Consider the following 16,950-nt stretch of genomic DNA (forward strand, 5'->3'; position numbering starts at 1 on the left):
CTGACTGCATCTGAAATTCTATTCCCTTTGCAGAGCCAGAACTTTGAAAGGGCTCTGGTGCCACCTACTGCTGAAGTAGGTAGGAAACACCTGGAAATCACACCCACAGCCTAAAAGTACAGAGTATAAGAACACAAACCATTAGATGTGCTCACAGGAATGGAAGTGAGAGCACAACTTCAATGCAAACATTGGAAATTGAAACAATTCTTCAGTATTGAAACCAAAGAAAAATGTCCCCTTGTATTTCACTGTTTTGCATAGATAAAAAGCTCTCAAGAACATTTCCTTTAATTTGCCTCTTTTTTTAAGCAGGAGAGATTTTAAACCCTGAGTGATCCCATTAATAGTAGAACCAGTTAGATTAACAGCAAAAACGAAACCATATTTATAAATGCATTCCTACCAGCCCTGATTTACCACCTCCCCATCACAAATCGCTCCTCACACTCAACTTCTGTAGAACTTAAAAAAATATATAACTAAATAAACATATCTTGAAGACTTCTGAGGTAATACAAAGACACCAAACCACTTTCAGATTACACTGCAATGCTGGAAGTATTCAGGATTGGCAGCATTTACTGAGTGCCAAATCTGAATTCATCACACCGATGCAATTGTTGAGCACAATTTTAATTCTTCAGTAATCCTGAGACAAAAATCAAGAGTAGCAAAGAGCAAAACTCCTATAATCTGTTAGGAACATACAGCCCTAAACTGCACCCTGTCTAAAGAACAAATAGCCCAGAAAGTCCCAAAGATTCCCTCTGATTCCAATTTCTGGCAGACTGAGATGGCCCAGACCCTCTTTCAGACCCTCAATCCTCACAAATCTGAGGATTTATTGGCAAAATCCCATCAACCCACCAGAACTCCTTTCGACTGCCAAGATAATTTTAGGACTATTCATAAAGCTCATCAACCAGATTACTATTTTCATCCCCATAATATTAAACCATAAAGACTAAAGAATATGTTGGCTACTGTCAGTATCAACTATTGACACTGCACTCAAATGTGCAGAAGCCAGTGAATGCTGGCAGGACATTTTACCCTTGGATGAAATCCCCGCAGCCTCTCACCACGCATTCAAGCATATGGTTGACCTCTTGATTTAGTGAGTCCTAACACAGCATGAAAGAGAAGCTCCTCATTAGCTGCTTCTGTAAAGATTCAAGAACATTTGCCCTCGCACAATTACTTGAACAGCTAAAGAAACAAGTACCAGCTTGGATCTCCAGACATCAGGTTATCACGGCAGGAGAAACCAAGAGACAACACTATGCAACGACTGGTAGCTCCAACGCTGGCTTCTAAGACCTGACAAACCATGACCAAAAGTTTGTTTTAATTTTTTATTAAAAGTCTCTTTATAAAAGTTATCAAATACATCTGTGCACAGCTCATAGTTAAATGTCTTTTATATTCTCAGTTATTTTGTCGGGTTGTTTTCCCCTCTTCACACTCACACATTTTACTGACTTAAGTTTGTACATTACTTTAAAAATCCTACAAGGTTTAAAAACAAACAAAACCAAACCCAACCCAAAACATAAACACAGGACATCATATTCTCAAAGTTTTTTTCCTTCTCCCTATATAAATAAGTGCAATTTTGCTTCCATGGTTCTTTAAAGTAAAACAGTTTTATCCATCAACACGACACGCCACACCAAAAATTGCACCAAATACCTTAATATACCTGATGGATCAGCTTTTTCTATGCACTGCTTAAGGTCACGAGAGATCTGTATGAAAATTATGCTTACTGTAAGTCATTTTTACCAGGATAGGCAGGTCAGTGAGTGTAGCTACTCTCTGTGAAATTGCCTACGACTGCTGGTGAATGGAAGTCAATAATATCTACAATTATACCAGTGGAGTGTTTACATTTACTGTAACCGCCTTGCTTCTGCATACAAATGTATGCTTTGCTTCAAGCCACTGAAACTGTTTGATTATACTGCAAATGTATTGTGGGAAGGGAATACATTCTCAGAAAATCCATAGTGTAAAAGGGAACTCTTCTTTTTTTTGCCTTTGAAATCTCACTGAACTTGGTTCTTCCACACATCCTTCTGGATCCCCTTAAGACAATGCAACTACTCTGTTTGTTTGTTTCCTTCTTTCCCTCCTCTCCTCCTTAGCACCAAACTGTATCAGCCCATAAATCAGGGGGGATTTTATAAACTCAGTTTTGGCTTCAGTGAGAAGAGTCAGCGATGCTATTGGCTTCGGAAGGACTTTTGTAAGTTTCTGAAGTTGACTCTTCAACATTTCAAGAAAACAAAAACAGAAATAGATGAGGCTTTTAATGACTCCATGAACAAAGTTCCTCATGATTTCATTTCCTTCCAGCTGCAGCTGAAAGACACCCTTTATTCCTTATCATTTGTCATTAAAAAAAACAACCCTGAAGTCCAATCCCTTCAGCATCCTCAAAAAGATGAAGGTTTCTGTGTGTGCTTTTCTTCCAATTTGCATAGGTTTTCCACTGCAGAAGTGCAGTTAAGTGACAAAGTAGGAAACACCCAGATGACCTGAAGTTTGTAAGTATTCATTTAGGAAAAGATTTACTTGCATTGAGAAGGAGACTGACAAAACTTACTGAGCAGATCTGTTACATTTTAGCACCTAAAACTAGAGGGAGAAGAGTCAAAGTTAAATTTAAATGCAAAAACGTAAAGAATCTCTAATGTGAATGAAATGGATGGACATATCTTTTTACAAAGACAAGTATTTCAGAATCTGGAATGCAGAAACACAGGGGGAAAGGGAGGGAAAATTTCTATAAATATTTCTTATTTAAGGAAAACACCCAGAATTAAAGAGATGGATGACACAGATAAGGTGTGGTGCCCTGAAGTGTTCTGACAAACTAATTAAGAGTTATTTCCCTCGTAGAGGTTTACTTCTTTCACACCAGCATTTTGCTTCACGTTGTTGCAGTATTTTATGGAGTATTATTCAAAAATAATATTTCAGTCAGAAGTCTGATTTAGAATTCATCGTGCTTTACCCTAAATGGCCACTTGGAATGCTGTGAAACATGATTTGCAGCCAAAAGCACCAAGTACATAAATTCTTCCACATCAAAAGAGTAGTTTGTGAATTTTGGATGCTCTCCCAGCGTTGGGTGGTGTCCCTAAAAAAATGAAATAAGGTCTTTTAGACAGAAGAAGTTCCCATACGTCTTCCATTCAAAAGCAAGAAAAAAAATGGAGCATGTGCTATTAATACATTATTTCTGATCCACTGATCTGCTCTGAGGCAAAAGATTCAGCAAAGAAACCACATAACAGCAATGCAATGGATGGCTTAATGGATTAATTTCTCTTCTTCCCTCATCCATTAATACCAAACGATTTCTTAATCACAACGTGGAATTTAATTTATTTGGTCTCAAGAATGAAAATCGTATTTCAAATATGTGAACACAGACAAGTAAAACAAACTAGCCTTTAAATCCATTCGGTAGAGTATGAATACAGCAAAAAAAAAACATCCCCACCCTTCCACCAGTGGCCATCATTACCTGATCTTGAGGGAATACTTTATTTCTTTTTCGCCAAGTGATGTAGTGAATGCCTCTCAGCCGTGCCAAATCCAGGTAACAACGTTCATCCTCACAGTTGTACCTAGGAAAAGGCAGAAGGATCCACTCACCTACAGTTCGTGCTCAAATTAATCAGGATACAACAGGAAAAAAGGGTCTAAGCCTACACCTTTGTTGTCCAATTCCAAGGTAACAAAACCACAGACAAATTCTGCTCCACTGCAGAGAAGAACGAGGGCTGCCCACCTGTTCTTAACATGTGCTCAAGGAGACAGATTGAGACACATCAGACACCTCCCAGCCCAACTGCAGCAGTTCTTGGGCATGTAAGAAAGACCCTAGGTGTCTGAATTCATTTCCTAATGTTCTTAAGCCAAGATTACACCACATCAGCAGCTCTACAGCCTTCCCTGCTGCAGAGGATTAGGTGGGGATTTCCCAAGATAGGAAATTCAGTGCTCTTCGGACAAGCATGCTGCATTTTTCTTTAGTTCCACAGAATTGGAATATCTATTAACAGCCAGCTTCATGACAAAACATATTTCAAATGGAACTAGTGGAGAACTTTGGATAAGATAGAACGACACTCAGCTGAGCTTGGCCAGCAAGCTGGTGCTTGTTTCCCAGGTATGGAAAGGAGAGCAGCAATATCCTCCAGAGGGACCTGTAACAGGCTGAACGTGCATTGTTATATAATCAGATCACCAAAACACCACTGTACCTCAGACCCATGGACAGAATCTGATCTGTGAGATCTGTTGTATAAAATGCTGCATCGTATTGATAACATAACATCTTAAGAAATCACTTGCTAAGTTTTTATGATAGCTACACCATCACTTTTTAATGAAAGCTTGCTCACTTTATGAGAGACTGTCAAAAATGAAGACTAGAAGACAACACAAGTGAAACATGTGTAGTCAAATACTAGAAGGGGAAAGTGCTTAATTAACATATATGAACGGATTTTAGCAGTTGTGTGCATAATAGAAAAGGAAAGAGAAGAGAAACACTTACAGTTCAAAAACAACAGCCCAGTCTGGTAGAAAGAGCAAATGGGTAAGTCCAGCTCCATGCATCCCAATGAATATATCAGAGTTATGTGTAATTCTCAATTGCTCTGAAAATTCAAGTTCCCTGCAGAAAACACAACAAAAATAGTGATGTGGCATGCCTACCCATCTCAGTAAGAATCAGTTACGTGTAGAAAGCACAAAATTAACTTAAGGGAATACTGAAAGAGAATTGATTTTTCAAGGAACAGTACTAAGAATCAGAAATGTGGCAGCAAGCAATAACTCAGCATGGAATTAGAAGAAATGCAGACAGGTTTCAAAGCTTCACATTAACAAGAGCCTATTCCAAAGGTGCAATTTCACTGGTAAGTTTAAACTTGTCACAGTTTGGAGACAAATTTTTCCTTTATTTTTCAGTTCCTGCTTCAAATTCTCACCTCTTTCCCATCCTTTGAATGTAACCTCCAAATACACTATTTTAAATAGCCAGGTGCTCCCTGAGCACACAAGTAAATAATGGGCTAAAGATTGTGAGAATTGTGAGAGAAGACTGACAAGTGGAAATCACAGCAGGCTTCATTCACGTGTTAACAGTACATACATTAAAAAGGAAGAAAGTTCTTTGATAATTTTGAAGAGAATAGAAAGAAGCTGGCTTAAACTGCAACGGAAAAATGCCAACTGCTTAAACTACTGTAAGTGCAGACATCAGGGAAGCCCCTTAATTGTGATGGGGATGATGCAGCAGGATAGCTGTAGAAATCTCTAATAGTGCATGGTACTACAGTTTCAACAAGTACAGGAATTCTGGAAGCATCACTCAGTTATGTTTTCAAACAGAGGGACTGCCTAGAAGCCTACCTTCTGTATTATTCACTCCTTCAAATGCTGTCATTGACAAAGGAAAAGGAATCAAATTTTGACTTCCTTGCTTTGCTTTTGCTTAGGCGAAGCTTCAGTTCCTCACTATTCCTGTGTGGTCCGTGAGAGCACCACTGATCACAAAGGAGCTGCTGCCATCTGGTGCAGAAATGCACCACTTGGGATCTTCTTTTTCAGGCCATTTCTTACTGGCCCAGTGCCTAGCATATCTAGGCACCACAAAATGATCTCAGTGGTGTCTTTGGGGGCCAACAGAGCAGCAAATAAGTCGAGTTATCATTCATTACTAAATTAAGAGTCGTATAAAATAAGACACCAGCATACTGCAGGATAGTTTCATTCCTAGGCACTCCATCATAGGATGGGAATGCTTAACTAGCTCACCCACCACTCCCTCAGTAACATTCATCTCTTCCTACCAGTTCCTGGATTTTGCACAGCTTAGAAACTGGGACATGGATACTTTTGCATGACAACAGCTTGCACCAGCCACAGAAAGCATGTAGCCATAGTTTCCTCTAGCAACATACATACTTGTATTTGTAGTCTACCACTTTGACCTCCAACGTTGACACTGTTTTCAAAGCATTCACCAGCTAAGAGGGGAGAGAAAAAAAAAAACAGTGATTTGGTGTTCTGCTTGAATTAATTCCTCCCCTCCACTCCTCACCAGGTAATTATAACAAGGAAGAACAACATACTGTCACTGCCATAGAAAGGAGATGTTCTCCTACTTTTCTACATTCTCATCTGGGATACATATATCATTCCTAGTAAATGAGCCATTACAGAGGGGACTTGAATCAGAGACTACTGCTGACTTTTAGGTTACAGAGCCAAACGCCAAGCCACTCAAACTAGTATCAGTTTTGCTGAGGGTGGGAATTGATGAAGATGTGACAATTTAGATTGGATTTTCAAAAGATATTCCAATAACTAAAGAAGCAAATTGGCAACTAGAAGGGTTTTCAAAAATATATGACCACGTCAGACTCCTACTCACACAAGAAATAAAGCCAACAGATCCCAGGTTTCTAACTTAAGAGGGCTTTTTCCAAGTCTTCATTCAAAAGCTAGCAGGACAGGGAGAGAGATACAAGTATTTTTCTTAACAAAAGATCAGTAAAGAAAACATTAATTTCTCATTTTCCATTATATGCTCATTATTAGACATGACACAGCACAGCTGGTATAAGCAGGCACTGTGGTCAGTGCAGCAGACAGTGCACAAGTCTGGCAATCTGAGTCCTGCCTGCTCTGACACCAAGCTATTGCATGAAATAAGACTCAGTTTCTCCCTTACATTGGGAATAATAATGCCCATCCATTTTTGTCAGGCTCTAGTAGCTAAGAATGAAGAGAGCTATATAAAAAAGCGATGCTATCATTTTATCACAAGAAAAGCTTCACCATAAAGCCACTAAGCTGCATGATTCAAAACAGCAATTCAGTGTGAAAACTCAGAGTTTTAAATGCAAGCACTCAGATACAACTGCTTACATATTTTGATCTGCAAGTGGAGCAGAGCTTTTGTTAGAGCCCTTACCACTGGGAACGTTAGAAACTAAAAAGAATTATCTGAAAACAAAATAATTTAATGTCATCAGAAGCTCTGCAGCATCTGTTTGTTAAGAGGAAATACTTTTAGTATTACATCTGTAGTCTTCCAGTGGAATTTTAAAAAGGGCAACAAGGTTCAGCATCTGGTGTACAGAAGCAGAGACAGGATAAATGGCGTATTAGAAGAAATTAATATTAGCACTAAGTGCATTTGCCCAAGATTTGTCAGCAGATGTCTTGGCTGTGCCTGAAAAATCAATCCAACCAGCAACATTTAACTTCCAATAAATTTGTTTTAAGAATAAAAAGGGCCACACCTCATTCTGGTTTAATATTTTCCGATAATCTGTACTGCGTGCGAGTATTGTGACTCGGATTTTCCCATCCTAAAAATAAAGGAGAAGCAGAGGATCAGCAGCGAGGCAGATCTCACAAACACAACCACAACTTCCATATTTAATTTTGGCAATTATTTGAGCAGTATGTTCCCTCCTCGTGTAATAGATGAGGGAACCACCTTAAAGTTCACACCGTATTTTCCACCAGATTCGAAGTGTCAAAAACTTTGTGAAAGTCTGACTATTAACAAATAATAAAGTGTTTTCTGAGAGATTTATTTTATTCCGTACAAGAGAGTCTTTGTGTTATGCATTATACAGCAGTTTTTGAAAGCAGCTTTCAGGACAGTTTGTGCACAAGATTCATGGAAGAAAAAAAAAAAAGTATTTTTCTTCTGTAACAGTTCTCCATTTTACCTCTTTATAAATTAATTGGTCTCACGGGGGTGAACGTTCCAAGTGAAATAAAGAGATTTAACTGCATGACTCCCATCAGTGTCAGCAAGAGAAGCATAACTAAATGTCTGCACTGTGCTTTGAATGCGTGCCCCTCAATGATAATACATAGGCTATTCCCTAGCAAACACTTCAAGAAGCTCAGGACTGCTGTACCCACCAATGCAGCAACAATTTGCAACAACTACCAGCACGTACAACAGAGAAGCCCATGGTCAGACAGGCAGTACTGGGCAGGAATAGAAGGACCAGACTCAGTCATCTTCTCCTCTGATCTGAGCTCAGCAGTACCTATGAGGACGGATAAAGAGCATGCCTGCAGAGAACAAGCTGGCTGTATTGCTTTATGGGATCCTCCCTATTGGGCCCAAGGGCAAGTTCTTGTCAGCATGCTCCAGAAGAGATCATGTACCACATACTGCTTGGCAGGGAAGAACACAAAGACCTCAGGAACAGAGAACAGAAGTAGGGAGGAGACCATAGGGTTGAAAGGAAGATGTTCTAAAGACCTGGCCTATGGAAATACTGGGCAACTGTCCTTATATTTGCTGAAAGCCTTTACAGAACAAACTGACTGACTGGAAGCACCAGAAAGTGCACTGTGTGCTCCCATTCCACACTGAAATCACTCCACACCAGCTAGATGATGTTGTTTCTCTGCTAAGACCTGTCAGCTCAATATTACAGTTTCAGCATTCAGTTATCATACCTTGGGTCCTTCTTGTGTGATATTTAATCTGTGTAACACATGCTGAGAAAATGCTCTGAACAGCCCTGTACCGTGGCAGCCAGATATCTGAAAGTAGAAAAGCAATCGTTACTATGAGAGGTTATTCCACACAGAAAAAAAATCTCTCTCTTGTATCAGTCCTGTGCTATTCATATGGAACAAGAGCCAAGTATCACACACTGCACTAAGCACGTCACTATTTGCTGCAATGCAAGCAGCACTTTCATTTAGAAGCAATGTGGCTCTCTCTGTAGTGTTATAGCCTAAAGACATGAGTTAATAACCCCAGGAAAGTCTGTCAGAGTAGAAGCTCTTGTGCTCTGCCAAAAGTTCGTGGTGTCCCCTCAGTAAAGAGGTACAGCAAGAACAGTGGGATAGAGGATTGCATATAACCTGTTACTGTCGACTAGCTGAAGTAACTTGAAAATCATTTGAAGTTAAACAGAGCTTCAGTGCAGTATGCTTCATGACAACTCAGCTGGATACCTGAGAAATTCCTTAGCTCAGACTCCACAGTGTCATATATACACACGTAGTTACCACGAGGATGGAGGAGGACTCACCAATGGTGTGTTATAAAACAAGCCATAGCGCATTCGAGGCAGTAATGAGAAGACTGCTTCTCTAAAGCACACCTGCAAAAGGAGATCACAAGAAGTTACACGGTGCTGTTACCTTCCACTGGTTTGTCCCATGCTCATTCAGTGGGATCACTGCTTGCAGTGAGCCAGCAATTACACACTCCTGTCAGAACATCCTCACTTCCCTGACTGTGCAAAACAGAAGAACAAAGAGCATCCTGATGCTACAGATTCACATGTGGGAAGACATCTAAAAAACAAACAAATGGGGAAAAACACCCCAAAAAACAAAACAAACCTGAATTAAATAGAAGAAAACCAGGTGAAGCGTAGAGTTTAGACTGAGTTTAAGGGATTGAAGAGACTGATAAGAGCTCTGAATGTGTTGCACAAGTGAAACGAGTACACAAATCTCACTTCTCAGAGGCAGAAAAGTTTGGTCCGTCTGTGTAAATGCAGACATGCCACAGAATTGGGTTACAACTATATCTCCTGTTTGCAACACACTCCTATTACACTAATTAAACATGCATGTAAAGCATCAGTGCTCCCCTCTGAAAAATATATATCCAGAAGCAGCTTTAGAAGCAGTCATTCCTGCTACACAGTCGCTATGAATTAAGACAAAATATGAAATTCCATACCCTTTTAGAGTCAAAAGTTTTCAAGTGTATTATGTCATAGTCAGTAAATGCCTTCCACGTCTCGCTGAACAGGTCGCCATAGCCATAGGAGCTCTGTGTCAGAAAGGAAGGACAGAAAGGCACAATGATGACATAAATGCATATAAAAACTCCCTTTATGATTTAGAAGTTCTATACACAAGCTTAAACACAATCTTAACATGCACATCACCACCACAGAACTTAAGACATTCTAGCACAGAAGGCACACATTACTGAATACCTAGAACTGCATCTACAAAGGCACTTGAATTACCTGGCAGGTAGTTAATTTTTTATTAAAACAGTTCTGTAACTTAGCAATCTAGACAAGTTCTTCAGCAGCAGATTAGAATCTGAGTTAGGAGCAAGGTGTAAGGTGTTTCCCCAGAGACAACAGAACACAAGTGGAACAGAAGCAACAGAAATCGAAGGAGAGAAGAAGATATAAACTTGGACTCCTGAGACTAAAAACCACACAGGAACCCAAGTGCAGCAGTAGCATTTGAAGTAAAATGTCATAGCAAGTTTGTTCCATATTTGCCTCTGTTCTGGGACGCTCACTTGTGTGCTGCACATCTCAAACTTGTGTGCACGCATCTCAAACTGAAAGCAATGATCTGATTTGGTGGAAGGGGGAACTGGGAAACATGCTGAAAGGACTTCACTCTAACTCTATCTGCTCACCTTAAGAGGGCTTTAGAAACATTGCTTTCTTGCAGTGGCAAAGACAGTCTGCAGATCAACACCCAGTGGATTTCCTACTCATTTTCTGCTCTGTTTAACCTACATCAGAGGGCATTACTGTTTAATAAGAGTAGTGCACCAACTCTACAGTAGCTAGAAAGTATGCCCAGATCTAATTACATCAAGAAAAGAAAAAAAAAGAGAATGAATAATAAGATCAAGTCCATCATTTGATAGGTATAAACAGCTCATCAGCAGTTAGTTGGTGCCATCATCTGGCTGTCCATGGCAATGAACTGAAGCAGACCAAGCAGTTAAGACTCATTTAAAATGGTGGTGCTGTTACAGTACATACTTTGAATGGTACTTTGAAAGACTTATTTGATTCAGCAATGCAATATAAGAAAAAAGAGTTTCTTTCCAAAGTAATTTACAGTTCTGACACAGCTGAACTTTTCAGAAAGCCACTGGAGCTGGATTAACAACGGCCTTCTCTATAAAGCAAGCTTGCTTATCTGGCAGGCACATTTATTTTAGCTTTCAAAATGTAAGAGAACTAAAAAAAGGAAAAAAAGAGCCAAGAAAGAGACTTGTCATTAAACAGCAAGCATGAAATATTTGCAGTTTTTTACTGAATATTTGTCATAGCAGTCAATGCAAAGGACGAAAACAGTAGTATAGGAGAACAAGGTAACAGATGTGGGACAATGTTATATCATCAAAAGCTTTGTTCTTCTGAACCTGACATACATATTGTCTGGCATATTACAAGTTGTTTACTAGTAACACACTCCTGTACAAATTAAATACAGGTCAGTAAAACTACTGTTACACTTTAAAAGTCATGGCTTCCATCCAGCAGTACAAGCAGAAATATTTCCACTTAAAAACATTTATTCTAAGGGGTGATGCATCTGTATTAAGATGATCCAAAAACTTACCAGTTCCATGTGACTCAGGAAAGCTAAACTGTAGCTATTAACAGTTGCAGAGTCTCTATCAGACAGAAATATAATGCACGACAAGTATATTAAAAGCACCGTGGACTTACAGTGTCCCACATGACTATGTTGACATCAGTACTGAAGGAATTATTAATATGCTGTGTAATATAAAGATTGACGAAGTCACAGAAGTGATGGTACATATTAACACCTGAGGAAAAGAAATAAATGTTAGCAAATGCTTCACTACTCCACTTCTCGGTGGTTTATGCATTTTTCTCTACTAGTACCTCACATTTTATACTGGTTTTCTCTTAATTCTGACTGAATGCTTCTTATACACCCTAGAGAAGCAAACCTTTAAAGGGAAGGAATAGAGGCAAGAGATCTGAAGCAAAACACGTGCTAAGAAAGGCTCAACTGAATCAGAACAGCAGCAAAAAGATTGTGAAAGAAAAAGATAAGTTCCACGTACTACTTCTCTCTCTCTATAAACTACAAATGCTTTCTGAAATACATGAAAGTAACTGCTGTTCTAATAAGAACTATTTAGATATACAGGAAACATGAGAAAACAGGCCTTTGGCACTGCTCTTAGTTCTTCTTTATTAAGGTTAACTGAAGCTCTGTCTGGAGGAATACAAGATAGAACTTGTACTTGCACAGGAGCCAAAGCCCAAGAAATTCCTCAGGTTCTTTCCCAGAGCATTCTTGTTCCCTTTTGGCTTCTTAAGCTAATACCTTAAGACCACAATGCATAAAAAGCTACCATGAAACAAAGAGTTAACGTAGACCAGACATCAGCTTTGGGACCATATACACACAGCTCCTGTTACAAAGCTTCTGCCCAAGAAGAGCTGCCATCAGAAGTCAAAAAGCAGTTCTCCTCTGCCCCCCATAAAACAGAGAAGCTAGACAGCATCAGTTTTTTAACACAGATAGACAACCCTGCTCAAAGGTAAAGGCTGAAAGCACTGCAGTTCTTCCAGTTACAGTTCAGAGGAATACAATAACTTTGCTTAAAAGATAAGATACTTGTGTCCAGGGATTAAAGGCTCACCTGCATCCAATTTCATGAAGTATGTTGGCTTTTCAACAACAATATCACACTTGCCATCATCCAGGGGCCTGAAGTTTAATGAAGTAAACGTCTGGAGTTCTGCAAACCTACAAGATTCAATCACAGAGAACATGCTTTGTCATTAACATATTAGAACATGTGTATTTCATACACCTAAGATTCAGTAACTGTCCTTTCAGTCCATTTGATTTAACAGGGCAGCTGAAATCTGATAGAGTCTGACAATTAAAATTATTTTAAATCCTAATGGAAGGTTCTTCAGGTTATGATCTCCAAGAGGTTAAACACTGCCTTTGATCTCAGGAGCAAACAGCATCTTTGATGTACAAATCAAGGCAGGAGAGATGTAACAAAGAGCCTCAGAGCAAACATCTGTGGGTCTATCCAACTTGATCTGCATTGCCAGAGACATTTCAGCAAGATTTCATGCTTTGCTCAGAATAATGAATACAGATGCAATATTTATTACCCCTGGATCTAAACAAGGATGAGCAGCTGAAATGACAACAGCAGGTACAGAAGAAAAGCCTTTTCTTCCTCTACAGCTCTTCTTAACTGAAATTGACCATCAGTCCAAAAAGTGGAAAAAAATAATTGAAAACATGAAAAAAAAGCATAAAAACTCAATTCCTATAGGCATTTTAGTAGTTCCCTTCCTTCATACTTTATCAGTTAGCTGTCAGCTCAGCTTTGAAGTGCTAACATGTAACCCATGGTAGCCACCTACTACCAAAGCATCCTTGCACTTCCTACTCAGCCTCTAGAGTGCTTCCCATTTCACATTCCAAATACAGGCTCCCTGGGAACAGTGTATGAATATATATCCAGACCAGGCCCAATGTCACCAGGACTTCCAGAACTAAAGCACAAATGCCAACTTTAAGGTATTTCTCAACAAGAGAATTGGCTCCTTCCATAGGCAAACCAGGCACAGGGCTAATATTGTTAGGAAACACTTAAGAATTAGAAATCTCATTACAAAATGCTTCCATGTCTGTTGCTGCTGTAAATTAGGCAGAAAAGGTATGACTGTAGAGTAACATAGCTCAGAACAGCACTCTGCATAGATGTAGTTATAGAGATATCTGATACGAACAACACAAACTGACCCTAGAAAGGAACGACCAATTCCAGAATGAAACACCTCACACACAGCTGCTAATGCCAAGGAAAAGATAAATTGAGAAGTGAACTTGGAATCAGCCCCAACAAGTGAATCTTACCAAGATTGCAGAGGGCTCTTGCGTTGACCTTCAGCTAAGAATGCTTTAACGTCAAGGGTGCAGTGACCTCCAATTTCTCCCTTCTGGAAAAAGTCTTCTTTGAATCTAATGCAAACGAATAAAAGTCTGTCAGCCTTTGTGCAACAGTGCCACAAGTGCTCTGCAATCAAGATTATATACTCAAGGCAATGTTGTTGAGTCTCAGGTCAGCAAAGCTTCGTACACATTTAAAACCTGAGTATTTTCTTCTCAGTGCCTCATACAGAAACAACTCTGCCTTGCACACCACCTGAACAAGAAAGGATGTGTCTGAATATGCAGAAAGAATGTCTCAAGATACAGAAACACTATCCTCTGCTCAGTCAGGAGGAGGAAGTGTCTTAATCACCCATCATCACTCAAAAAACACAACAAGTTTTATAATAATCCCTTCTGCCAGCAGCAGCAGCAGACAGCAGTCGAGCATTAGCAACACAGATCTCATGGCTTCAGCAATATGCCTTTGAGCACGGGCTCTGCAAAGCTCAACAAGCACACCAGCTACACGCACAGCTCCATTCAACAAACTCTTTGAGCCCCTCTCCCTGCCTCCTCTTAGTTTTACTCCAGCAGCACAGAATCAGACCTCTCGTGGTTTCTCTTTGCAGTTCTTAAATCGATGTACAAGTTTGTTGCTCTGCAATGCTGAAGGAACTGAGAACAGGTCAGAGATGAATCTCCCTGTTAAAAAAAAAATAATACATTTTATCGATAATAACGATTCTGTTTAAAACAAAGTGAAAAGCAAAACACCTATTGAAAACACCTACTGTTACTGCAGGCTTACAATGGGTTTTCATTTCATTCAGCCTCTCTCGAATGTAACCAAAGTCAGCTTGTTTCCAGAATATCTGCTGGGCCGTCTCGATGTCATTCGCCCTGATGAGAGGAAAATAAAATGCCATGGCTCAATTCTACTAATGTCTTTAACAGATAACTTCTTTTTTTTTATCCCCAGTGAAAGGGAACAAAAAAGCCAGCCAGGTACTATATGGACAGTCAAGATGCAAAGCAGGAAGCAACCTATCAGCTACACCTCAGTGAAAACATCCATGCCAATTTAAAGCAATTCTGCTGTTAAAGGCTCTAATTCTTTTAAACATTTTTTCATCTGTTTTTAAAGCTAAGGAAAGGAACTGCGGAGTTATTTTAGGAATCTGAATGCAAGGCTAAATCAGGATAATGAAAACATTGTGGCAGGAATTATTTCAAACAGGATTTTCTTCCTTAAAAAGCTGAAAATCACACTGAGAGATGTACATTACGTATACATACATGTGTATATGTGCATCTGTACAAAGATGGACAGCTCTCCATCTAATGGCTCTAACGACCACAGCATGACATGACTAATGACCACAGTAATGTTAACTTCACAGCTGATACAAAAGTGAGCAGTACATTTTTTTGTTCTTTTTCTTTTTGAACATACTGCACTTTTAAGGTGAAGCTTACCATCCAGATTCTACGTAATCACACACCGGGTAACTGAACCTGTGATCTGATTTGCAAGATTTCTCATAGCCCCAGCAGGATTTTAATTTCTTCAAGTATTTCTGTAACACAAAATAAATGAATACAGCAAACAATCAGAGCTGTCAGCTTATACACCATCTCTCATTAACAGATCTTGTTTTTCAAATCTTGCATAAAGAACTTTGCCTGAAAACAGACCTCTGTTTCAGAGGGAACACTTTGGTTCCTTACACACAGCAGAGGGCCCACAGGAGACACATGCACAGCAGCGTTATTTGTGCCATTAACATCTCTTTTCAGGACAACCAATTTTCCTAAACCAGTGAGTAGGATCCCAAAGTTCTCAGGTTGCCAACAGCTATCAACAACAAAGCTGAGCTCACGTAAAGCACAGTGCTCCGGGCTGAGAGTACCACCAGGCAAACCCAGCAGAGCTGGTTCTGCAGTGCTGCAGAAAAGCAGAGAAGAAAGAGCACAGCTCCATCACAGGAGATGCTGGAATTGGCCTGAGCCACACACAGCCCCGATCCCCAGGTTCACCACTTCTGCAGTTCCTATTCATAAAATCATAGGATGCCCTGAGTTGAAAAGGCTCACAATGCTCATCCAGTTCCAACCCCCTGCTATGTGCAGGGTCACCAACCAGCAGACCAGGCTGCCCAGAGCCACATCCAGCCTGGCCTTGAATGCCTCCAGGGATGGGGCATCCACAGCCTCCTTGGGCAACCTGTTCCAGTGCCTCACCACCCTCTGAGTGAAAAACTTCCGCCTAATATCCAACCTAAACCTCCCTTGTCTCAATTTAAAACCATTCCCCCTCATCCTATTGCTATTCCCAACGAAACCAACTCACCGGCAAGGAAACCACGATAACTCCACCAACAAACTGCTTCAAAACCACAACGACAACGAATCAAACCTACTTTATACGGGCAGTGAGAGTCCTGCTTGCAGATGCCAGCAATGTGCCGATTGTTGTGCAGGAAGTACGGAATGTGCTCATCTGGGAGGTTGACAGTCCTGTAGCTGTACATGGGCTCTTCCAGAACGCTTCTGAGCTCAGTGAGATTTTCATCTCGGGAATTAGCCAGGATTTCTCGCAGTAGCAATCCAAACATCAGCAAGATGAACATGGCAACTTACAGCTTCTGCATGAGGAAAAAAGACAACGTGACTGCAGCAGAGCACATTTCAAGCATACCGGGTAGCAGTGCCGCGTACTCCAAGTGTTTTCATTTGTGTGGTTGGGGCGGCCTTCTTGTCTGACAGAAAGTAAACTCTCACGGAGACGGCAGATTGTGCAGCCTCGGGATTATCTGGGGATCATTAATCACCGGCTAATTACGCACTGCCACAGACTAAAACGGGCGTGTTTACTTTAGCTGGAGCCCGAGGGATCCTCCGAGCGCGGCCGTGGGAGCCGAGAACAGAGCGGGCAGTGTGAAGGGAGGTGGGAGAACAGCGCCAGAGGAGAAAAGGAGGAACTAAAGTTTAAAAGTTAAAATTAGCACAGAATACAGTCTCCGGCTTGGAAGAAATTAAGCACGAGAGGAAGGGAAGCTGCGCAGCCACCACTAAGCGGTCCGACTTCAACAGAGCCCAGCAGCAGCAGCAGCTGCCGTCGTGTTACGAGGTGGGACGCGGAGGCTGCAGGGACCACGCGGGTCTGTGCTGCGTTACGGCACGTCACCTTGTGCCGATACATCCCCGAACCGA

General features: G+C 40.5%; 1 protein-coding gene across 1 annotated transcript; it reads right to left on the reverse strand.

Moving 5' to 3' along the window:
- Nucleotides 1–1,344: 1,344 nt before the first annotated feature.
- Nucleotides 1,345–16,489, reverse strand: EOGT (EGF domain specific O-linked N-acetylglucosamine transferase). The gene is made up of 15 exons (XM_010718707.3): nucleotides 16,158–16,489; nucleotides 15,214–15,314; nucleotides 14,529–14,637; nucleotides 14,345–14,439; nucleotides 13,720–13,824; nucleotides 12,476–12,582; nucleotides 11,523–11,626; nucleotides 9,767–9,859; nucleotides 9,105–9,176; nucleotides 8,521–8,607; nucleotides 7,335–7,403; nucleotides 5,992–6,053; nucleotides 4,577–4,696; nucleotides 3,539–3,641; nucleotides 1,345–3,148 (listed from the first exon to the last, which is right to left on the reverse strand). The coding sequence occupies exons 1-15, from the start codon at nucleotides 16,365–16,367 to the stop codon at nucleotides 3,002–3,004; spliced, it is 1,584 nt and encodes a 527-aa protein (XP_010717009.1). The 5' UTR covers nucleotides 16,368–16,489; the 3' UTR covers nucleotides 1,345–3,001.
- Nucleotides 16,490–16,950: the final 461 nt, after the last annotated feature.

Source organism: Meleagris gallopavo, chromosome 14, assembly GCF_000146605.3.
Source record: "Meleagris gallopavo isolate NT-WF06-2002-E0010 breed Aviagen turkey brand Nicholas breeding stock chromosome 14, Turkey_5.1, whole genome shotgun sequence".
NCBI classification, from domain to species: domain Eukaryota; kingdom Metazoa; phylum Chordata; class Aves; order Galliformes; family Phasianidae; genus Meleagris; species Meleagris gallopavo.

Coding starts and splice junctions, on each gene's coding strand:
- EOGT (XM_010718707.3), bottom strand. CDS start 16,367: ATGTTCATCTTGCTGATGTTTGGATTGCTACTGCGAGAAATCCTGGCT. Junction 8,608..9,104: donor TGTTTTATAACACACCATTG/GTGAGTCCTCCT, acceptor TTCTACTTTCAG/ATATCTGGCTGCCACGGTAC. Junction 3,642..4,576: donor TGGGCTGTTGTTTTTGAACT/GTAAGTGTTTCT, acceptor GCCTTTTCCTAG/GTACAACTGTGAGGATGAAC.